Below are 24507 nucleotides of genomic sequence, written 5' to 3' on the forward strand. Positions count from 1 at the left end.
TCCCATCCTTTGAGCCTTGGTGCACCAGCACCAATGTTTCCCATCCTGTGCTCTGGAATTGCTGAACTGAGCTGCAGCAGGGGAGAGGTTTTTCACTGTGTTTCTGTCTCCAGCTGAATTTGAGATTCACTGACTTCTCTCAGGGCTCTTGACTTGTCAGGAGAGATCAGGCACCAGGGGAGCTGCACTGCCACCTCTCAGCAGATGTGCCATCGTGGGAGCCAGGGGCTTTGGGGGCTGATGGGATGGGCTTTGGAGAGACCCTGCTTCCTACAGCTTGGGGGGACTTGGAAAATAGCCCCAAAAGTGGTGTTTGTGTGCCTTGGTGTTGGGGTCAGGTTGGCAAGACCCCAGCAGTGTGAAAGTCCTTTTTCCCTAGCCCAGCAGCCAAAGAAAAAGTCTGAAAGGTGTGAAGCTGAGTTTTCAAGCTTGTTTATTTCTTCTTATCTAAAATATTTTCTTTCTGACCCGCCGAGGTCCAGCTAGTACAGAAGCCATGGCAGTCTGCCCCGAGCCCTGGGCGTCTCCCACATTATTTACTCAAAATACGTGTACCATGTTCACATTTCCCGTACCAATACCTAAAATCTATGTTGGACAATGTGTCCCTATCCCAGACCAACAGAAAAGTGTCACCATCACACCGAGACATGGAGGACAAGAAGAAGGAAGAAAAGGCTAGGGCATGCCCAGATTCCTCCATCTTGTACCCCTGAATTACATTCTAAAAAACCCCAAAATTCTACTTTTTCACCCTGTGTCAATTCCCTTATTACACTACTCAAGTCTTTTTGGCTTGTAATTCCTCATATAAGGCTGGCAGCCTCTCCCGTGGGCTAAAATCGAAGCCACAGGTGTTTTTGACTTGCTGCCAAGGTCCCTGAGCCCCCTGCCAAGGTCTCGAGACATCCAGGGCAGCCAGAGGGATGTCCTGGACCCCGACACCTTGGCTGAGCAGCTGCTGGGGCTGGGGCACTGGGCAGGCCCCACTGGGACACACTGCTGGTGGCACTTCCATCTCCTCTGTCAGCTCCTGGGCCCCATTAGCAACGTCAGGAATGGCTGGCATTTCAAATTTGTTATTTCTTCCTTCTCCTTACAAAGTGCCAGTTTGACAAATCATGACTTCTCCTTGCACAGATGAATTCTCCTGCTTTAGATGATTTTCTCACTGTGAAAAAAAAAAAAAAAAAAAAAAGTCTTTTCAATATTTCATGTCTTGCAAATGAGAAGGTGCCAGTCCTGAGGTCCTGGGATATTCCAGACCATGTCAGCTCAGATACAGAAGCTAAGAAAAGTAGGAGGAAGGGGGGAATTTGTTATTTACCTTGTTTGCCTTTGGGGAAACTCCAGGGGATGGAGTCCTTCTTGGGAAGTGGCTGAACATCACCTGCTGATGGAAGCAGAGAATAAAAACTTCGGGATTTTTTCTCTTTTCCCTTTTGCTTTAGAGGGTGGGCAGGCCCTGGCACAGGGTGCCCAGAGCAGCTGTGGCTGCTCCTGGATCCCTGGCAGTGCCCAAGGCCAGGCTGGATGGGCTTGGAGCAGCCTGGGGCAGTGGGAAGTGTCCCATGGCAGGGATGAACTTGGAGGTCTCTCCCAGCCCAACCCATTCTGGATTCTGTCTTGGCTCGGGCAGGTGCTGCACAGCAGGATTAGAGGCTCTCTTTTTGTTGCCTCTTTGTTATTATTTTTCATTAACCACCGTCAGCAGTGCCAAGGATGCCTCAAGTCCCCCCCAGCAGTTCTGGGTCTGCCAGAACTGTCTGGTAAAGCCTTTATTAATGATTGTGTCCTTTGTGCAGTCCAGGAACAGGTCTCACCTTCTAATCCACTTCTCCCGGCATTCTCAGAACATTTGTAGCTGTTAAGTAAAAATTGGTTTCCTCTGGCTGAGGGCTTCCAGGAGACAGCAGCAGCAGGGCCCATTCGTTCCCCTCGCTCGGGATTCTGCTACCTCACCCCACCCAGGAGCAGATTAAAGATCCTTTCTGCAGGCAGGGATCCGCAGCAGCCTGGCAGAAATGGGGAAAAGGCCCAAGGGCTGGACTCAGTCTGCTTGGTGGAACTGCCAGGGGAGGTTGTTTTTGCAGGGCCTGGGCTTCCCCTCGCTGCACAGCCCCCTGTGCTGTCGGGTTTGTCATTGCTGCCACAGGCAGCGTCTGTGCAGCCGTGCCCGGGCACCTGGCGTGGCACCGGCCTCCCCCGGCACACAGCAGAGGTGTGCTGCTGCCTGGATCAGGAATTCCAGCATTCCCAGACACCCCAGCCTGAGGGTCCCCATGCTGTGCTGACCCCCTGCTCTCCCCTGATGGAGGAGAGTGCTGTGGGGCAAAGACAGAAGGATTTTTCCCTCCTTGGAATATTTGGAGTTTCGGCACAGCCCTCAGAGTGATCTGCCCCAAATCCCTTTGTTGTGCTCTCACTGACTGAGCCAAGGGGGAACAGCTCAGGGTGCAATCCTGATCCTGCAGAGGGACACGGGATTTCATACTACGGGATATCTCAGGATATTTTTGCATAAATATTTAGCAACTATTATGTCCTACACTGAGAAATCCTGCCTTTTTTTTTTTTTTTCTGCTGTGTGAATTATTTTGCTCATTTTGAGGCTGCCACCTGCCATTTCCATGTCAGAACAGACAGCACCATCAGAGCAGTTTCACCTCAGCCCACTGCTGGATTTACCCCAGGACAGGAATCCCTGAGAACTCCAGATCTGGGTGGGGGGAGGCAGAAGATGGTCGGTGCCAAATGGGAATTCCCAGATTTAGCCCTCATTAGCTGAGAGGAGTTTGCTGCCCCAGAGGCTCCCCCAGGCCTGCCAGGGAGGTCAGGAGGGTGCAGCCCTCGTTAGGGATTCCCTTTGATTAGGATCAGCCTGGGGGCGAGGCCTGGCAGCCCTAAACCCACACCACAGAAATTGTTGGGGCCTGTTTGTGCTGCAGCCTCAGAGCATTCTCTAATTTAAAAACCACCAGACCACCACTTCCCCCTGGTTTACTAAACGATTTCAAGTTAATTGAATGGGGCCAGCATTAGTATTCCCGCTGTGTTTGCTGGGGAGGTGGTGCCTGTCAGGGGGACTATTCCTCTCAGCCCAGTTTAAGAAGCATTAGATCCCAGCTGGGAAGTGGAGGCACAGCCAAAGACCCATTCCCTGCTTAAATCATTGCCCCAAAATGAATCTGGATCTAAGGAAGGCGGGGACCAGCCTCACCAGGGGGGAGACCAGCAGAGGGAATTACACCTCCAGGGGGGAATTACAACTCCAGGTTTGTTTTTGGATGGAAAAGCGATTCCAGCAGCATTTCCCATCTCCAGAGCCAAATGTGGGCTCCTGGCAGACACGTGGGGGCCACACCAGCCCCTGTCCCACGAGTCAGAGAGCCAGCAGCTTTAAGGGATGCTCCAAACCCACACTGAGCATTGGGGAATATCCCAAGGGAAGGGACCCCCAAGGACCATCGAGTTCAGCTCCTGGCCCTGCACAGGACAGCCACAAAATCCCCCATCCCTGGGAGCAAAGGGGGGTGTTTGGAGCCCAGCCTAGAGCAGGGTGTGACCCACAGAGACCAGAGATCCCTGGGGAATCCCAGGGACGTTCCCTGAGAATCCCATGTGGGCTGTGGGAGGTGTGCAGGGACACACAGGAGGTAGCCAGGGCCAGGTGAGGTTGGAATTCCTCCTCATCTCACAGTGAGAACTCGGGTGGGTGTTTGGGGTTAGGGCGCTGGGAACGTGCACTCAAACCCGACTGGAATGTCCCAGGCTGTGCCCTGAAACCCGCTGGGCATTTGTCACCACGGGCATTTGTCGCCGTGTGTCCGAGCCCTGCTGCCCGAGCTGCCGGGAGGGGCGGAGCCTGTCGCGACAGGGAACGAGGGAATTTCACTATGGAAATGTCCCCGCGCCCTTCCCGCTCCCGGCAGCGTCGGGAATGTGGGATGTTCCTGCCGGGATGGCAGCTCCGCCAGCCCCGGGGGACGCTGGCACAGCCACCTGGCTGCCCTGGCCATGTCCCACTGCTCGCGGCGGTGTCACCAGCCCTGCCCACCGCAGGGTGAGCATCCCAGGTTGTTTCCAGGGAATGGCTCCTGCAGGGCTCCCGCTGCCCCAGGCACTGGGGGTGAGCGTGTCCCCGTGGGACCAAGCACAGCCTCGTGCTCCGTGGGAGGGACGGGATGATGGGATGGGAGAATGGGATGGGATAATGGGATGGGATAATGGGATACTGGGACGGGATAATGGGATGGGATAATGGGATAGGATAATGGGATAATGGGACGGGATAATGGGACGGGATGGGATAATGGGATGGGATGGGATAATGGGATGGGATCATGGGATGGGATGAGATAATGGGATGGGATGGGATGGGATAATGGGATGGGATCATGGGATGGGATGGGATAATGGGACGGGATAATGGGATGGGATGGGATAATGGGATGGGATAATGGGATGGGATGGGATCATGGGATGGGATGGGATAATGGGACGGGATAATGGGATGGGATGGGATAATGGGATGGGATAATGGGATGGGATGGGATAAGGGGATGGGATCATGGGATCATGGGATAGGATAATGGGATGGGATAACACCATGAAGGGAGGGCAGGCCTCTCACTGCTGGGATCCAGCCCCGGGCAGGATGGGACCGTGTCCTGCCCACATCTCTCTCCCACATCAAGGAGGGGATAATCCATCACGGGTGGAGTGCTGCTCCCTCTTGCTGGCTGGGAGGCGCTTGGAGAGGGGTGTGCCTGCACATTTGGAAAATATTTAATATGTTCCCATTTATATATATATATATATATATATATATATATATATATGTATGTATTTGTGTTGTGTTTATATACACATTTTATGCTTTAAAATTTATTATTATCATATCCCAGAGTGGTTTAGGTTAGAAGAAACCTTAAGACCATAAAGTTTTAAACACTTGCCATGGGCAGGGACATCTTCCACTATCCCAGAGTGCTCCAAGCCCCATCCAGCCTGGCCTTGGGCACTGATCCAGGGGCAGCCACAGCTGCTCTGAGCACCCTGTGCCAGGGCCACCCCAATTCCATCCCAATATCCCATCTATCCCTGCCCTCTGGCAGTGGGAGCCATTCCCTGTGTCCTGTCCCTCCATGCCTTGTCCAAAGTCTTTCTCCATCTTCCTTGTTGGCTTCTTTAGGTCCTGGAAGGCCACAGTGAGGTTGCCCCGAACCTTCTCTTCTCCAGGCTGAACAATCCCAACTCTTCCAGCCTTTCCTCACAGAAGAGGTGCTTCATTCCTCTAACTAACATCATCATCATCATCATCATCATCATCATTATTATTATTGTTGTTGTTGTTATTGTTGTTGTGTAATAACAACAACAGTAACCATAATAGACGTATTAATAACAATAACAACAACAATAATATATAATAATACAATACATTTCTCCCTACAAATATATCTATACATGTGCAGAAAGCCCAAAGCTGCTCTGCAGACTCCAGGTATTTTTGGGATCCCATCCCCACTGTGGCAGTGTGGGCAGAGCCCCTCTGCATCTGCCCTGGGATCGTTCCAGCCATGCAGAAGGTCTGACGGCAGAACAAGGGCCTTGTTTGTTACTCAGAGATTGTCCAGGGCTGCCCCAAACGAGAGATCAGTGGAACACGGACACAGGCTCTGGGCCATGACTAGGGGTCACTGCAGATATGGTGCTTTGTGCCCGGTTTAGTGCTGGAATTGGGGTCAGGCCCATGGCTGGACTCATGATTCTCTAATGATTCTTTGATTCTTTGAAGCTTTTGGGGTTGCAGAATTAATTTTTGGAGCATGAGGCAAAATCCTGCTCCAACTGGAGCCCTCAACAGCCCCAGCTGACCCTTCCAAGTGGTTTATGTAGGAAAATAAACCTAAAATAAACCTGGCTCTAAGTGCTCTCCCAGCTAAACCCTCCCTGACAGAGCAGCCAGTCTCACCTCTTGTTGAGCACAGTGGCTTTAAAAGACCCTGCAGGCCCCCAGAGTGGCCCTTCTCCTGTCACTGCAGGGTCCCCCTGACCTCACCCACCTGCAGGGCAGCAAGGCCACCCTGGGATTCCAGAGAGAAGCCTCTCACTCTTTTGTTTTAAAGCTGAGCTGATATGAAATGATCAGAAGTGTTATTCCAGCATTTAACCCCTTCAAGGAACAAACCCTTCCCATTGGGCTATTCCTGCACAGAGCAGAGGAGCCTGGGCCAGGCAGGACACAGAACTCCCTGGGAATGGGAATGGCAGGCAAGGCAGACACAAATTTGGGAAGTTTCGATTGGAGAGATTCAAGGAACTCAAGGTAGGGATTCATTTCCTGCAGGAATTTTAAGTAAAGAAGGATGCTACATGCTAGATTGTACCAGGTCCACTTTCCCTTCCAGATATCTCATGGGACAACATCCTCCAGCCTCAGGGGTCCCTCAGGAGCTGCAGTGCCCAGTTCCTGGTGCTCTCCACAGCTCCCACTCACAGCAGCACTTGGAGTTTGGGCCTCAGCACAGTTTGTGTTTCACTGCTCACAGCGAATTATTCCGAGGCTCATAAGCAGCTCCATTGATTTCTCCTAATTATAAATCCTATAGAAAGTTTCCAGCTTGCCACAGTCCCCATTTTCCTCCCCACAGAGTCAATAAAAGTTAGGAGTTGCTCCCTGGTTCCTGTCATTGCCACAATAAAACCCAGAGTAATTGAAAAGTGAATCAGGGAAATTGCTGGGTTGGAGAGCAGGGATAATTGGAATTACTTGGGAGCTCAAGCAGAGCTTGTCCCTGCCTGCCCTGAGCTGGAGCCACCCTGGACACTCTGCCAGGGCGACACAGAGCTCAGGGAGGGTGGCTGTCCTGCAAGGAGCAAAGCAGAGACCATAAATTCACAGACTGCCAGAGTGTTCTGAGTTGGAAGGGACCCCAAAGATCGAGTCCAACTCCTATGAGACAACGAGGGTGATTTTGAATTCCATCTGAGGTTGTTCCACTTCCTAAAGGATACAAATGACAACAAAACAAGTTAAAAAGATAATTTCTCTCTCTATTAGCATCACATTTGAGATGCAGCAGCAGCTGAGCGTTTGTCAAGGGAACAATTCCTTCCCTCCAGACAGATTTTAACTGGAACAGGAAGACCCCAAACCCCTCAAGTCATTACTGCTGCCACAATTTGAGGATGAGCTGATCCCCACAGCTGTATTTGTGCTCCAGCCTGGAGCAGAGGCAGGAGGACAGAAGACTCTGCAGAGGCTTTTTAGTGGCAATGCTGGGAGAGGGAGAGCAGCAGAGACTGAGAGGCTGAGGGAGCTGGGGCTGTGCAGCCTGGGGAGCAGGAGGTGGTTGGAGACCTCCCAGCACCTGCCAGGGTCTGGAGGGGACACAGGGAAGGCAGAGAGGGACCCTGCATCAGAAACTGGAGGGACAGGACACAGGGAATGGCTTCCCACTGCCACAGTGCAGGGTTTGATGGGATATGGGACAGGAATTGTTCCCTGGCAGGGTGGGCAGGCCCTGGCACAGGGTGCCCAGAGCAGCTGTGGCTGCCCCTGGATCCCTGGCAGTGCCCAAGGCCAGGCTGGACATTGGGGCTTGGAGCAGCCTGGGGCAGTGGGAGGTGTCCCTGCCATGGCAGGGGTGGCACTGGATGGGCTTTAAGGTCCTTTCCAACCCCACCCATCCTGGGATTCTCATCGCTCCTGAGCTGCTCAGCCTGAGGTTTTCTTTCCTGACTCCTGCTCATTGCACAGGTGCAAAATCATTCATCCTCCAAGGGGTTAATGAAGGAAAATGAGTGCACTTTGCTTAAGCTGGGCCCTGCAATATGCCCATCTATCCCTGTGTGTGCAGGCAGATTTGCACACATCCCTCTGGTTTTATCCAGCTCCCACAGACACCAATTTCTCCAATTCCCTTCACTCATTTCCTGCACCATCCCAGCCCTGTTGCAGGAAATGTGCAGGGAAGTGGACAGCAGGGACAGAGACAAAGTTCTGGCTCTGTCCAGATGAAAAGCATTTCTGTGAACAGCAGGGCTGATGGGTTTGGTTTTTCTGCTGTCCTTGTTCGTCAGGGATTCAGCTAAAAATAGTGAGCGGCCCATTGTCACCAGTGGCTCCTTGGTGCCCAGTTCAAAGCTGGGCTGCAAATCCCCCTGGATTTAATCACCAATTTCCATCCTGCTTTGTTGTGCATGAACAAATCTCACCAGCCCTGCTCTGCTGTCTTTAATGTTGAAAAGGGAGCAGCTGTGCTCTTCACATCCTGTTCCATGACAAAAAGCGTTTCTCCTGGCAACTGAAGGTGTGGAAATTTGGGATAATTCCTCCGGTTGCCTTGCAGCAGTGCTGGGGGTGTTGCTGGAGGTTTGCAGGGGGCAGTGAAGCTGCCCAGGGTTCCCAGCCCTCCTAGGTGGCTTCCTGCAGTGCTGATTGCATGGGGGTAAATCCAAGGACTCCTCACCCTTTTTTGGAATCTTCATCCTGGGAAACTCCAGCCTGAAACTGAGCCCAAACAATGGCAGCCCCACAATTCCATCCCCATTGTCACTTCTTGCCTGCAGGAGCAGCCCCTCAGCATGTGCTGACCCCATTCCACCATCAGGGCTGATGCTCAACCTCTGCTGGAATTCTCTTCCAGTTCCTGCCTCAGGGACAATTCTGGAGGCCAATACAAATCTGGCCTTTGCTGTATTTTATGGGTTTGGTTTTTCTGCCTTCAGGGAATCAGAATCACAGAAAGGCTTGGAGTGGCAGGAACCTCAAAGCCCCTCTAGTACCACCCCTGCCATGGCAGGGACACCTCCCACTGTCCCAGGCTGCTCCAAGCCCTGTCCAGCCTGGCCTTGGGCACTGCCAGGGATCCAGGGGCAGCCCCAGCTGCTCTGGGCACCCTGTGCCAGGGCCTGCCCACCCTCCCAGGGAACAATTCCTTCCCAATATCCCATCCATCCCTGCCCTCTGGCAGTGGGAAGCCATGCCCTGTGTCCTGTCCTGCCTGGTTTGTCCTGTTCTCCCCCGGCTGGGGAAGGAATAAGAATTTCCTGCTGCATTTCCACTCTCCCAGCAGAAGTAGCTGTGAGTTGGCATTGCCCTCCCTCCACTGGGGCATTGAGCCAGAGGGGTTTGGCCTTTCTGGGTGTCCTGAGGGTGGCTCAGATGGGTGGAGGAGCCCTGGAGGGCCCTCGTTGCTGTGCATGAACCCTGCTGGGGCTGCAAGGCCTCACTTCAAGGAGCTCGACAGAGGAGGAGCTTCTGCAGCACTCAGAAAAATTCATCATGGCTTGGAACATTTCCATCCTTCCTTCCAAAACTCAGAGAGACTCCTCTGCTCCCCTGGCACTGCACAGCAGCCATGGTGTGTCTCCTCTCTGCTGCACCATTAGCAGGGACTAATTAACACCACAAACTGCACGTGTCCAACATCCTGCTGGGGCAAAATGTTCACATTCAGCAGGAATTGTGGGTTTAACACTTGGTTGGTGTAAGAACAGCACTTCCTACTGGATCGACAACAGAAGTCGATCTGAGGGGAAGACACTCTGAGGGAAGTGTCCTCTGCTTGTTCCTCCCACCCAGACACAAGTGGGGGGTTAGGAATGTGTAAAAAAGGGGACAGAAACAGGGTTGTGGCTCATGGGAGGTGTGAGAGCTACCAGGGGAATCCCTGAGGGTTTTCTTTTTGTTGGCATGGACTGGATTGCTGCCTCTCCAGCCTGGAAGGCCATCCCTGGCACAGGGCTGGGTTTCTCTGCTGCTCCACCAGTGCCAAGGGAGCTGGCAGGGGCAACACCCATTTAGAGCACTGACCAACCCCAAAGAGAGAAGCCAACCCCAAAGAGCACAAACCCACACTGAGCTGTTCAAATGAGGCTGATAGAACACGAGTTGGGGACTGTGGCCTTGCCCTCGCGGAGCCCCATCCCTGGGTGTAACTGGGCTGTCTCCCACAGTTTGACATGCAGAGGATAACGCTGGAGGAGCTGAAGCACATCCTGTACCACGCCTTCCGCGACCACCTCACCATGAAGGACATCGAGAACATCATCATCAACGAGGAGGAGAGCTTGAACGAGAACTCTGGCAACTGCCAAACGGAGTTTGAAGGTGAGAGAGGAAGCCCCTGGGTTCCTGTTCAATTCTCCTGTGTCTGTAAAACGCGCTCTGATCCTGGCGCCTGGGGTTGGCAGGGAGTTATTTTGGAGTAAGGAGCAAGGACACACAGAGAGCTCAACAGCTGCCCTCAGATTTCTTCTATCCCTCAGCAAAGCTGATCCTTTTCCAGGCACAAGGATGAAGCACTGGGGGTTTCCCCTCTCTCTGGTGGGATGCAGGCAGAGGGATGTGCTGAGATCAGTGTCTAAGCCAGGCTGTATTTCCCTACAGAAACACCTTGATTTCCCTCATCCTGCCATGAAAAGACTTTCTTGGCACTGGCAGGCCCTAACAAGCTGTGTTTGGCTTCTCCAGTTTTCTGCTGTGATCCCAAAAAGGCTCTCAGGGAGGAGCTGGGGCGGGTCCTCTGCTCCACTGTAACACTAGCAGTGAGCAGAGGGGCTGCGTCCATGCCCTGCTGCTCTGGGGACCTTTTGCTCTGAGCTGCCAGGACCTGCCTCAGCCAGGACAGCTCTTCTCAACACATGAGGAGCTCTGCAAACTCAAGGCTAAGCAGTGCTTGGAGGAACCCAGAGAATGGGAAACATTTCCTTCCTTCAGCAGAGCCACAGGGGATCAGGAATTGGAATCAGAACTGGGACCTACAGTAAATTTTGCACTTGGACAGGGCTGACACTGGCAAAGACATTCACCATTTTAAGCCACCTCAGAAGAGGCATTTTCATTTCCTTGGCCAGAGGAACTCACACTGCTCTGAAGTGTTGCTGCTTAGAGCAACCAAAGAGATCCTGGTTTTTCAGACTGTGGCTGCCCCTGGATCCCTGGCAGTGCCCAAGGCCAGGCTGGACTTTGGGGCTTGGAGCAGCCTGGGACAGTGGAAGGTGTCACTGCCCATGGAATGAAATGGTTTTTAGGTTCCCTTCCAACCCAAACTGTTCTATGATTCCATTAAATTATCTCAAGTGCAGAAGAGCCCAGGGAAATGGAACAGAAAAGCTCAGAGTTTGTGCCCTGGTAGAGCCACTGCATTTCCCAACAACAATCCTACTTTAGACCATTTGGGGGGAATTGTGACATTCTATGGGGTCAAACAGCTCTGAAAGGGCACCAGGCAGAGACAAAAAGCAGAGGATGAAAATATAGCCCAGTCCTTGTCCTGGCTAATGAATGGGATGCAGCAGCTCCATTCTCACCCTCACCTCTGTCAAACAGGGCAGAGAAGCTAGAGGAGCACAGCTGAATTTTAAAACACCTGCAGGAGGGAGACAGCAACAGCACTCTCCAAATCAGGCCAAGCAACAATTTTTGTGTTCCTCCTGGAGAAGAGCGAGAGGAAGAGTTGTTTCTTCCTTGCCTGGAGCTGTTGGTGCCCACTGACCTGCTGATCCCTGGGGACAGGAGCCAGCTGTCACTGCTGCAGAGTTTTGGGAGCTTGGCTGAACCATCCCAGAAAAAAACTGGGTCCCTAATGCTCAGTATCTCATTTTGGAAGCTCCAGTTTCCAAAAGTGCAGCAGGAACAGCTTTTCTCGTGGGATGTTTTGGCATTGCTGGTACCAGGCAGAACCTAGAAGGAAAACAGACCCTTTTTTAGATGTTGGGAACACACAAAATCCAGCAGGGAATAAAGATCAGCTGAACTATCAACAACGGGGCAAAGTTTTGCTCCAGGTCCCAGTGGAAGGGGACAGTTCTGGTCTGACAGCTCTGACAGGAGCGTTTCTGCCAGGAAAGGACAGCAGCTCTCTGGGCTGGCCAGGAATGACCCACCAGTGCCCTCAGAGTTCCCAGCTCTCAAACACCAGGATCCCTACAGGACTCCAGAGCATGTCATGGATTGTGGCACTAAGGGACAGCTGTCAGCTGTCCTGGGGTGTGTCCCTGGGGTCACTCCTAATTAGTGCACTGAAGGAGATGCTTTTTGGGTAGAACTCCTTGAGTTTCATTTAGATGCCACCTTGGGATGAGATGAATTGCACCCTAAAAGAACTCCCTTTCTTAGTTCAACTCCTCAAAGAGCAATTCAAATATTTCTTTCAACTCCCATCTATATTTAATGTATCATCCACCTCACTGAAAGGCCTTTAATTCTGGGGAGGAGTGAAGCCAAGATGAGTCCCAGTGGCTTTCACTGAGATTTGGGGATCTCCTAAGGGAGCAGACACAGCAGACACTTCCAGGAGCAGTTTGGTGAAAGGGGGATCTCCACTCAGTGTCACCTCTGGGTGTGTTCTTGGATCCCAGACCAGCCCCAAACTCTTCTCCTCCTGTGGGCAGAGACATTCTCCTTCTCCACACTTGGACATGCCCCTTCTCCACACCTGGGTGAGCTGCTCAGGTGCTGAAGACTGTTGTACAGGTAATATGACCATCAGTACAAAGCCATGACATTTCTGTCATAAAGTTATGCCATTATGTGAGAATAAGGTCTTTATGACCATGAAATCTTCTTCAGTATCAATGTGGATGACAGACCTTGCACCTCTCACCACACAGTTTACCCCAAATACAATATTTGTATTATAGTCAGGGCCAAGCCCAGGATTTCCTCAGCTCCCTCTGAACACTGAAGTCATTTGCAGGATGTCACATCCAGAGGAAGGACACGCCCAGGGCAGAGGCACAGTTCTGTTCTCAGCTTTATCTCTGTTTTTATCAGCACTCAGGGCAGGACAGTGAAGGCTGTGTGATTTCCTGGGGCACAGGGAAAGGACAATTTGCAGCAACGCTGTGCTCCCAAAGATTTACAGCCCTGCAGCCTTCTCCTGGCAGTTCCTTTGATCCAGCACTCAGGACACAGAGTTGGTGGCATAGCAGTGTCAGTGGTTACAGGACTGCCAGGGGGGTCCCACCCTCAGCCATGGCCCTCAGATCCATGGGATGCAGCCAGCAGCTCCTCCCTGCCCTCTCTGTCCTGCTCAGCTCAGTCTGGGGATGACAAATTGACCTGTTAAAGTAAAAATAACTCCAGGCAGCCAGAGCAAGCCACCATCACTCACCTGTGGCAGGGCTGGGACAGGGCACTATAAATACACTGCTGCTGTCCTTGTGAGGAGCTGTTCTCCTGCAGGAGAGAAGGCTCCCAGTGCTGGAAGCACATCCCAAACCCACCGTGGGCATTGTGACCTGAAAACAGCCTGGCCCCATTAGCCCAGTTCCTGCTGGAGGAGTTCTGGGGGCCGTAGTCTGTGCCAGTGGAGGAGTTCTCCTCACCAGCCTGTCCTGGGACTGTTGAGAAGATGAAAAATGACCCAGCCTTGATTTGCCTTTGCCTCGTGAGGTCTGATGGATGTTGGAAGCCTCTGGGTTGCTCTTCCCCCTAAGAAGGGTTGAGGACTTCTCCAGAGGAGCCTCAGGCTCTGCCCATGTCCAATGAACCAACCAACATCCACCCTCTGGCGTGTCCTGTGGGTGGCAAAACTCCCGGTGCACCCAAATGTTGGCATCCAGCCCTGGGACAATGCCAGCTATGGGAACCAGCAGGAAAAGCAGATCCTCTGTTCAGAGATTATGGATTTAGAGAAAGGAGAGAACTGAGGGCATACCCTCCCCAATAAGCAGGGCTGGTTAAATGAAGCTTCAAGAGGGCAGCACGGTAGGGAGGAATTCCAGGAATCAGGACATCAGGAGTTCCAGCTCCTCTGTCTCCCTGTGGATTTCAAGGGAGCAGGGCAATGCTGATACCCATCTCCTTCCTGGAGTCATTCCCAACCAACAGCAAGAGGATCTGGCTGGGCCTTCAGGCCCTCCACAGACATTCCCCTTCCCCCCCGGGTTATTTGTAGGTAATTTGGATGTTTGGTGTCCCTTTAGTAGGTAAAGAGCAGTAAATGGGACTTCCCTGAATCCTGCTGCCTTCAGGCTCTGTTATATAACAGAACCCTCAAGAAGTTATTCAGTTCAGGAACACATCTGCAGAAACACCGAGCATGTTTTACTCTTTTCCTCTGAAGAGGTGAGTTTGTTATCCCAATAAATAGCCTCAGCAGCCTCAGGCTGCTGTTCCCATCACCAGCCTCAGCCTGATAGCAATGCTGGTGGCGTCAGTGATTTCTCTGCTGCCTGGGAGTGCTTTCAAAGTACAGAAATAATAGAAAAATACATTAAAAAATAAATACAGCTGGGCAGGAATGAGCTTTTCAAAGCACCAGGGCACCGTGCACAAAGCCAGGGAGCCACGGCACTGATCCTGAGTGGTTTATAAAAGCCAGAGAAGGAATCCAGGAGCAGAGCAACGCAAGCAGAGAGTGAGGAATTTGGGAGAGCTGCTGGCAGGGGGGATTTCATTCCCTGCCCAGAACACAGTGAGGCCCCACTCACATTCCCTGCCCAGGGCAGGATGGCTCCAACCCTCCCTAAGGAGGGCTCTGTGTCCCTGGCAATGAGCTGGGGCCACTGGGAGCTGGGACTGGGACACAGGCACCGCTGAACATCAGCCAGAGGAGGTGATGGGGGAGAAAACTGGGATTCAAAACCCAGCATCCAGGGCTCTCTGTGCGGTGAGGTTCGAGGCTGGATCAGAACAAGGGGATTTTCCACAAATTCTAAAAATATTCTCCTTTCCAGCTTTCCAAATGTGGGCACCTGGAGCCTGTCCTTGGCTGCATTTTAGGATTGTTTTGGGGTTGTTGTCAACCATCTGAAGGCTTCCTGTCATCACAAGGCCATCCATGAGAAGGTGACAGGGACATCCCTTCCCAGGGCAAAGGAAGCCCAAAGAGCAAAGCAAGGCCCAGAGCAGACAGGCAGAGCTGTCCATCCTGTGTGGGATGATTTCCTGGCTGTCCCTGACTGACCTGGGCAGGCCAGTTGGATGAGGGTCAAGAAGGCCAAGTGCCAGGTCCTGCACTTGTTCCATGAGGCACAACAGGAACAGAATGTCCCATGGAACACTCCAGGCTGGGAGAGAAGGTGGAGGACAGCTGGCAAAGGGCCTGGGGGTGCTGGTGCCAGTGGCTGGACATGAGCCCAGGTGTGCCAATGGTGGCCGAAAAGGCCAATGGCACCTGGGCTGCACCAGGACCAGGGCAGGATTTGTCCCCTCTGCCGGCACTGCTGAGGTCACACCTCAAACGCTGGGGGCAGCCCTGGGCCCCTCAGGACAATGCAGCCCCTGAGGGGCTGGAGCGTGTCCAGGGAAGGGAGCTGGGAAGGGGCTGGAGCCCCGGGAGCAGCTGAGGCAGCTGGAAAGGGGCTCAGCCTGGAAAAAAGGAGGCTCAGGAGGGGACCTTGTGGCTCTGCACAGCTCCTGACAGGAGGGGACAGCCGGGGGGTCAGGCTCTGCTGCCAGGGAACAGGGACAGGAGGAGAGGGAACAGACCCAGGCTGGGCCAGGGGAGGTTTGGATTAGAAAATAGGAAAAATTTCTTCACTGAAAGGGCTGTCCAGCAGTGGTGGAATCCCCATTGCTGGGTGTGTCCAAGAAGTGTGGATGTGGCACTTAGGACATGGTTTAGTGGTGACCATGGTGGTGGTGCTGGGTGATAATTGGGCTGTTCCAGCCATCAGCACCCTCGGATTGCCTGGGGGAGCCTTCAAGGCCTTTGCAAACAAATCCCCACAGTGCCCCAACACCACCCGTGGCTCTGACATTCAGATGTGGGGAGGCCAAGACAGAGTCATGAACTGGCTTTATTAAGTCACAGCACGAATTCTCACTGACGAGCTTAGCAAAAAGTAAAATTAAATAAAACAAGTGCTAAAAATGCCAACTCTGTCTACTTTTTTAATTGCTGCTCTCATCTCTTTTGACAATTATTCTGCAAGCATTCACTTGAAAATGTCCTTAATAAATCTGATTTGGCTTAAGCACAGAAAACCTAAAACCTAAGAAGTTTGGAAAAGTGACTCATGTGCCATGGATACTCCTGGGAATTGTCACAGTGGGGGCCTGAGTGTCATCAGAGAGCACTTCTTGATTTTCCACTCGTTCCCATTTGACCTGGATGAGTTGGAGGGATTCACACAAGGTTGATAATTGCTATTAAGGAACTTTAGAAACAACTTAGTTCAGACTGAAAGAGAGGAAGTTTAGGTCAGAGAGTGGGAAGGAGGGTGGGCAGGCCCTGGCACAGGGTGCCCAGAGATGCTGTGGCTGCCCCTGGATCCCGGGAAGTGTCCAAGGCCAGGTTGGATGGGGCTTGGAGCAGCCTGTGATACTGGAAGGTGTCCCTGCCATGGGACAAAGATGAGCTTTGAGGTCACTTCCAGCCCAACCCCACCCATTCTATGATTCCAACTTCACAAAGAGCTTAAAAGAAATACACAGCTAACCCCTGTGAGCACTTAAAGGGATTAAAAGCCATGATGAGGGAGAGGAGTTCCTGAAGGGTTGGGAAGGATTGGCATGGGCTGGTTTGGAAGTCCTGGAGGGTTGGGTGGGTTGTTTGGGAATGTGCCAGCAGGGAGAGACGACAGAGAGAACAGAAGGGTTCCTGAGCTGCTCCAGGAGGGAACAGAACCCCTGCCCTGTATGACGCCCCTCTTGTCCCCACAGTGCACGCCCAGAAGCAGAACCGCCAGACGTGCGTGCGCAAGAGCCTCATCTGCGCCTTCGCCATGGCCTTCATCATCAGCGTGATGCTGATCGCGGCCAACCAGATCCTGCGCAGTGGCATGGAGTAGTGCTGGCACGGCTCGAGTGGTCCTGGCACGGGTTGGCAGCCATGCATGCGCACCCCGGGAGAGCTCCCGCCCCGATCCCACGGCACCGACACGCGGGCACAGCCGGCGCCTGCAGCAGGAGCCGGAGCCAGCAGCGTGTCCTGTGAACCAACCACATCCTTTTGGCAGGGACATCAAAGGGCTGTTCTAATGCTTTAAAGGTTTTGTTTCCTAATGCAATAATCCCACATCCAGGAGTCCCGAATTATTGCTTCGAAACAGCAATGGCAGCGTGGAGGACACTTGGATCCGGCGCTCTGCGGTTTGGAGGAGGCCCAGCCTCGTGACTTGTCCTTACCCCAGGGCCCACTGACTATCCCACGGAGCTCCTGCCGGGCCCACATTCCCAGGAAGTTGATCGTAGCATTGCCACAAGCAAGTCCTGTTCCTTTTGTTCCACATGTTCCAGCTTCACTTTCCTTTTCCCTTATGACCATGCCATGGAGTTTACGGCATTAGAGGGGAGCTAGAGCATCCTTGTACAGTATTTTCTGAGGAAAAAAGGGGAGAATTTGCCAGCACCATACAAAATGTCTATTTTTTCTTCATCAACTCCACCTTTGACACGAGACTGTGGGGTAGCAGGAGTCTATTGGCCATTTTTTTCCGACTGTGAATCAGGGCTTGAGGAGCACCCCTTGTTTTCCCACTTGGGCATTGCTGAACTTGTGCAAAGTCTTCCAAGGGACTCTGCCACCACCAGCGCCAGCTAAGCCTCCCTCTCCTCGGGCCTCTCTGCATATTCAACATTTCCTCTCCAGCAGTTTTATCTTTCTTCTTTATTGGTCTTCAAGAATTTTTTCCCAGGTGAAAATCCTGAGGGAAGCTCTTCCTGAGCTTTCCTCCCGTTTCATTGCCTGCACAATTTTAATTTATTCCATTTCATGTGGCCTGGTTGTGATCTGCAGTGAAACCTGCATGGCAGACATCATCCTGTGGGGGAGGTTTTATTTTCACCCACATGGTAAAGTGTTGATTTGACCAGCCAACTTCTCTATTCCCTCCCAGGATCCATCCTACCACCCCCATCCCATGGCAGGCTCCAAAGGGGGCCATTGGAAAAGCCAAGCTCAGCAGTAGAAGAAGGAACCAAACCTGAGCCCATCCCCATGTGTTTGAAGTGTGTCAGACTTCCAGATCTGGGGAGCGTTGGGTGGTTTTCCTGGAATACATTTTAGGGAACAGCAAGGAGAAGTTGGAATGATGCAGAGCAGGGACACGGCACGGGAAGTGCAAGGAGCCAGGATTACTTGGGAAGGTGTTTTTCCTTTGAAACTTGACACGAATCCGTGCATTTCCCTTTGGATGAACTGTGCCCCTGGGTGCCACACCAGGACAGAGGTGATCTCCTGCCCTCCTGGGAGGGGTTTCCCAGCTGGTGATCATGGAGTGCTCCAAGGGAGTTCCGTGGAGGCACTCGGGTGCTGGAGTGGGGTGGCTGTGCTGGAAGAGCTCCAGGCACACCCAGGAACCCTAAGATGTTGCTCCTGGAAGTGGAGGTGACTGTTCCCTGTGCCACAGGAGGGCCAGGAAGGCTCCCCTAGGGGTTACACAGCCCCAGCCTCCCTCATCCCACCCTGCAGCCATTTTCTTACACTGGATCTATCCCCAACACTCATTCCAGCTCTTTTCTACTAGTCTGAGTGACAACATTTACCTGTATTTTTAGCAGCCTAATTTAAAAATCTGATGCTTGTTGTCCTGTCTCCCACCACCCCTTTAAACTCAAGTCACTTTTAAGTGTCTCAGTGTCCCACCTCCACCTTTTCCTGCCATTTTCCTGGTGTCACCTCCATCCCAAAGACAACACTTTTTTCACAGCAGCTGAGTTGGTTTTTTCTGCCTTTCCCAAATTCCTGCATTTCTGTTCTGCTGTGACCAATAGAGTCAATATTCCGTAAAAAAAAATTATTCTGTCTCCCAGAAGATTGAGAGATTTCCATTTGCTACAGGGCAGCAGCAGAATATCTGTGGGGTATTCTGGTGTGGGACTCTCAGTACTGGGGAGCCCAGACACATTTTCTGTGCAGAGCATTGCAGATAATGAGTTTGGAGATCATTTTGAGGAAACTCATTCCCACTTCTAACTCTCAGAGGTCTGTGGAAAGGTGGCAGCTGTGGGAAAAAAGTCTAAATGTTCCTTGCCACTGAGGAATACTAATTTTGTCCTTAGGATTGTGCAGGAGTGAGTGTGGGCAGATGGAGGTGGAGGGAGGGATGGGGGAGCATGGGGCGGAGCAGTGCCTCCACTGAGCCCAAACCCACAACCCCAAACCAGGCATTTCCCCACATTTCCTCACCCATGTGCCACAAACCCCCAGCAGACCCCAGGCCCAGCAGCACCTCATGGACAATGATTGTCTGCATTCCTCGAAGCTTTCTGGAAGGCTCTAGAATTGCCTCCTGCATGCCTCAAACCCTTGTAAATACAGCCATTCTCCAGCCCAACCCTTTCCCTTGCAGCTCCATTTGTAAAGCCAAACCTATAATGAATATATTGGTAAAAGCCATAGCCTGGTGTCAGTAGAGTTCATTGCACAACTCCCTACTGATTTTACTGGGTACAGGATTTTTGGGGCTCTGGGGTGTGATTTTTCTGTAGGGAACCTCACTTTTCCATTATGAATCAGGGTCATGTCTTGCCAGAGGTCTCCTTTCCCTTCCTAGAGCAGCCTTCCTCCATCTCCAGGTGTTGTGAAGAGATCCCCTCTTTAATCAGTGGCTCCTGGCAATGCAGGATGTATCAGGCCAAGCTATTCCATCCTTTCCTTCCCCACAACCTTCCCATCCAGCAGCACTGAATGTCTCCTACCTCCCTCCCTGGCTCCATTTATGTAACATCCATTTATCTCTCTTTTTTTTTTTTTCTTCTACACAAGAGGAGAAAAATAGGGCTTTTTGCTGCTTTTACAGACAGGAGGTAAAAATAGAGCAGTAAAATTCTGATTGGAACCTGATGGCAAAAGCTGAGGGGGGAGAAAGCAGAAGAATCAAAGACATAAAAATAAAAACCCCACATCCCATACTTTAAGGGAAAAAAAACCCTATTTAAGTCCTAATTAACATACTTAAAAAAATACCCAGACTGCAGCAGAGCTGTCAGAAAAAGCTCTAAACTTCTGCTCATGCCAGTTCCAGGAGGATTGAAGTGTCTTTTTAGCCCTGCAGTTCTGGAGGAACAGGAGATTGCCATGGCAACCCTGGCTGTTCGTGACATGGGTGCCACCGTGGCAGAGCACACACGATCCCAGACTTCCAGGGATGGGCAAACAGCTCCCAGCAGTGGGACAGGGGCTTTTCATGGATTAGGAAATTATTAGGAATTCGTGAGCAACTCAGTTGGCTTGGCCACAGAGAACTGTATGCAATTAAAGGGATTGATGTGCAGGGAAGGCTTTGAGAGGGACGTGATGATTTCAGCCCGAGAGAGGCTTTGGTTTAATTGAAGAGGGAGTGAAATCCACTCAGCCTGAGCACTGCCTGTCCTGGGCTTGCTGAGGACTCTTTGGGAAGGTTCTCCATGTGGGAAGGATTTGGGGTCCTGCTCCTGCAAGGCTACACCCCTGATCACCACTTGGTGACCTTGGCTTCAACCACTGGCTTTAGCAGTGATCCTGATTCCATGCCCTGGAGAAGCCAGCAGAAGGAACAGCAGCCTCACCAATGCTGAAATAATTTGGAGGGAAGTGAATTCCAGCAAAAGCTGCTGAAGGAACACTACTCACCTGTCAGAGCCAAAGCCATTCCTTCAGGGCAGCCATGACGAAACCACAGCTGGGGAGTGTCTGGGCAGGACAGGCACAGTGGCTTTGTCGTGAACATGGCCAGGAGCTGGACTCGAGGTCCTTGTGGGTCCCTTCCAACTCATTATATTCCATGATGGTGGTACTGGTGGCCCTGGAGAGCCAGATCCTGCTCACAGCCAGTGACACCTGGGAGGTGTCACCTCTGGTGCCACCCATGGGAGCCTGGCCCCTCCACGAGTGCACCACCGAGGAGAAATTTCTGATCAGAAGCAATGTTGACATAATCAAAAGATTCAAATTAGGAAGGCCTGGCTTTGTTAGGACTGCGCTCCTCATGCTGTGGGAGGTGATAGGGAATTAAAGAGAATTCACAAAATAATTATCCTTCCTGCTTGATGGGCACCCCCATATCCCCCAGTCACTGTCAGCACCTGGGACAGTGATCACAGACCCCAGGTCCAGGGTGAGCAGGGCGGTGGGAGGGAGGAGCACCCCCACCTCCCATCCCTGCTCCCCGGTGAGCCAGAGCTGAATTTCTGGGTGTAATCCAGTTCATTTGAGAGATTCCATCCCGGTTATCCAGAGGTTTCACCTGTTGGACGTGTGCACTGGAAGGGCTGGATGTTGGTTGCTTTAATTCCAGCAGCTTGGATACCCTTCTTTATAAGCTGGGCTGAGTAAAGAGGGGTTTTAAATCCAGAACTAGTGTAGGAAGCAAGCAAAGCAAGCAAAGCAAGCCAAGCTAGAAAACATTCCCAAGGCTGCCACTCTGGATGGCTGAAATCTGTTTGGATGAGCTGAGTACCCACTGGTGCTTTTCTTCCATTGAAGCTTAGGAATATTTTGTCCCAAATACTGACTCTGCATCCTCCTGCCTGTTGCAGAAGAGTGAAACATCTCCTGGGCCACCCCTGGTACTGGGAGGGGCTCCAGGTGACTGGGAGGGGCTCCATTCTCAGCGAGGGCCCCGGGACAAGGGGGGATTCTCAGCTTTCCCTTGGAAAACTCGGCCCCTGCACGTGCTGGGAGCTGCCAGGGCTGTCAGCACCCTGAGGTGACAGGAGCACAGCCCCCGTCAGCCCTGCATCAGCGAGGGGAGAAGCAGTGGGAGGAATGACATTAAAATCTCTAAGAATGAAGTCCCTTATTTTACCCACCCCTGTAATCCATGATTTAGTTCCTGCTTTATGGATGAGCGTTTGAAAGAAGAAAAACCAACTCTTCTAAAATGAGAATCTGATGAAGTGTCTTTTTTTCTTGGCTCTGAATCACGCTTCCATTCCACTGATGAAGATGTACAGAACTTGCTGGGTTTCAATCTATTATTTTACCCTCCTGTGCTCTGACAGTGCAATTACATTTCCCTGGCATCACTTAAAACCTGTTCCTTTCCCAGGAATTTAATGCAGAAAAAAAAAAGTTTCACCCCATTTCCATATCTTTATGTTGTTGCCTGTGACCAGGATGGGGTCTGTATTTCTCCAGTTCAAGAAGGACATTTTAGGCTGCTCTAGGAAGTGACGAAGCTTCACCAAGAGCAAGGTGGGCAGAAAATCTAAGACCATTTTAATTGGAAGTATGCTCCACTTGCACATTTTCTGTGGCAAAAATCTGTAAAACTTCTGTAATTTGGCATCTTCACTATGAAATAATTGCAGCCTCAGAAGAGGGAGAAAGGAGAAAAAAGAAATCCTCTGGATCTAGAGCTTAGCACTTGACAATTTGATGATGAAAGTACCACAGGGTTTGTTTGGTTGTTTTTTTTTTTGTCAAGACAGACCAAAATACTTTGTAGCCTTGAAAACCATTGCTAGATGAAATTGCCATTTCCCACCGAATTATTTCCCCAGCTGTTCCTGGCCTGTCTTTGCCGAAATTCCAGACCAGCAGCTGGATTTGCCCCTCTTTAGGTGAGATGCATCTTCCAGCTTTCCTTTCCCAGCTGGTCCTGTGTCTCCATCAGCCAGCCAGGAGACCTTGGGAAGCTCTGAGGTGGCTCTGGTGCCACCAGCACTTGGGCACCTTCTGTCCCTCCTGGGGGCCATTCCAAAGGGTGCAGGTGATGTTGTTGACATCAACCCCCAAATTCCTGCCTCTATTCCCAGGGCAGCAGCCCGAGGGTGGGCTCACGTTCCTGAGCATCCCTTCCAGAGCAGCCAAAGCTCTTCCAGCTGTTGTTCCCTCAGATTTATCTGGGCTGGGTGAGGAAGGGAGAGCAGGTTACTCGTGGGCCCAGGGTCAGTCAGAAATAACTCATTAGAGTTAATTGGAATAAGCCCAGGACCAGGCTGTTGCCATTTAATCCGTAGCAGGATCTAAGGAATCAATGCCTCCTGATTCATCTCTAGGAAGGTCTCCACTAATCCCTGTGTCTCTCTTTTGTCACCAGCTCATATTTTCCAGCCATTTACTGTTCATTTGTAAACTCACCGGGTTTTTTTGGCTCGTTAACGAAAGACATGGCTTTTTAATTAAAGAAAAAACTTCACAAAATCAGCAGCATAATAGTAAAAAAAAACCTAACAAAAAACCTTTGTACAAAATACTGTAAATATTAATATATAAATTAACTGGGCATGCAACTGAAATAAATCCTATGTTATTACAAGTTATCTGAGTGTATAAAGGAGTGTATAAAGGAAAACTGAATGCCATATGTATCAGCTGTTCCCTCTAACCAAACTCTACTGTAAATATATAATCTGTATAAAAATATTTTAATTTTACCATTATTTATGCAATAGAAATAAAGGGTTTTTTTCTTTTGATGAAGCTTTTTTCCTTCTTTTGAAGCACTGATATTTATTCATGCCCAAGTACAAGAGCAAAAGCAAGATTTGCATAAAATATTAGGACAGAGACCCTTTATTCCTTCTGAGAGATACATGAACATTTGGGGGGGTTATTTTGCTTTGAAAATAGATTTACATATTTAAAAGCCTGCTACTACAGAAGGAGCTCCTGTCTGGAGAAATGGGATCAGCAATTCCAGATGCACAGGAAGCCAAAGGGAGGGACTGAACTTCTCTTCTGGAAGGCAAAGCCACAACTGGTCAGATCTCAGAGAGAAAGGTTGGCACTTGCTTAAAAAGCCCATTTTTATCCCTCCCAGAGAGCCAGAGGCTGATCCCTGAGCTCGGGTGGGCTTGGGGCACTGTTACTGCTGGGAGGAGGATGTTGAGCACGGCTTTAATCCTGACTCTGGTACTGCCAAGGCCTGAGAGCTCCTCTGTGAGGATTAACTGCACTCAGGTGTCCTGGAGAGCCCTTTGTCCCTTAAAATTCCAGAGCTCTTCATTTCTCTGGAGCCCTTCCTCCACAGAAGCCAGCCCAGCCTGTCCTGCTGGAGGAGGTGACAGTGAGGTTAATGACTGACACCACAATTCCTGGCACTGGTGCCTGAATTCAGGTTGAAAAAGGGATGGATGATGTTGGCAAATCAGCTTCCCCCAGCTGGGGCCAAGCCACAGTGGCAGGACAAGGCTGGGATAGGGGAAGGTGTCCCTGCCCATGGAATGAGATGGGCTTTAAGGTCCTGTCCAGCCCAAACCATTCTGGGCTCCTGTGACAGGTTGAGCCTGAGCAATTCCATGCAATCCCTGCAATCCAGGCAGGGATTGCCACTGGACAGCAAGCTGTGCAGGAAATCCAAGTTTACCAAATTTAAAGTATAAAAAAAGGCACTGCACACTCTCATTGACCTCTTATGTCAATGGAGAGTGTTCCAATGAATGGCCCAGGAATGAGCCTGGATTTATTGCAGAAATTAATCAAATGTACTCCAGGAATTCCTGTACATTTACCATAGGAAGAATGAGCAATTGAAGGAATTCCCAGCTGGAAAGAGGAACCTGCACCCCACACTGAGAGCTGTTCTCCTGCAGGTCAGTGTGCTCAGTGCCCTCAGTAAAAGCCAGGCTTGTGCCTTGAGTTTCAGCCACCAGAGCTGCCCAGAAACTGAAATTTGCTG

At 51.3% G+C, this 24507-nt stretch overlaps 1 protein-coding gene across 5 annotated transcripts in view; it reads left to right on the forward strand.

Moving 5' to 3' along the window:
- The window catches only part of CALN1 (calneuron 1), a 146573-nt gene extending 128139 nt beyond the window's left edge, over positions 1 to 18434 (forward strand). For all 5 annotated transcript variants that reach the window (XM_068210109.1, XM_068210110.1, XM_068210112.1 and 2 more), the window contains 2 exons: positions 9967 to 10120; positions 16625 to 18434. In XM_068210109.1, coding sequence (XP_068066210.1) covers positions 9967 to 10120; positions 16625 to 16752 — 282 coding nt within the window. In that variant the 3' untranslated portion in view covers positions 16753 to 18434. The remainder of the gene's footprint in view (positions 1 to 9966; positions 10121 to 16624) is intronic.
- The last annotated feature ends 6073 nt before the right edge of the window (positions 18435 to 24507 follow it).

Source organism: Anomalospiza imberbis, chromosome 20 (genome assembly GCF_031753505.1).
Source record: "Anomalospiza imberbis isolate Cuckoo-Finch-1a 21T00152 chromosome 20, ASM3175350v1, whole genome shotgun sequence".
Lineage (NCBI taxonomy): Eukaryota > Metazoa > Chordata > Aves > Passeriformes > Viduidae > Anomalospiza > Anomalospiza imberbis.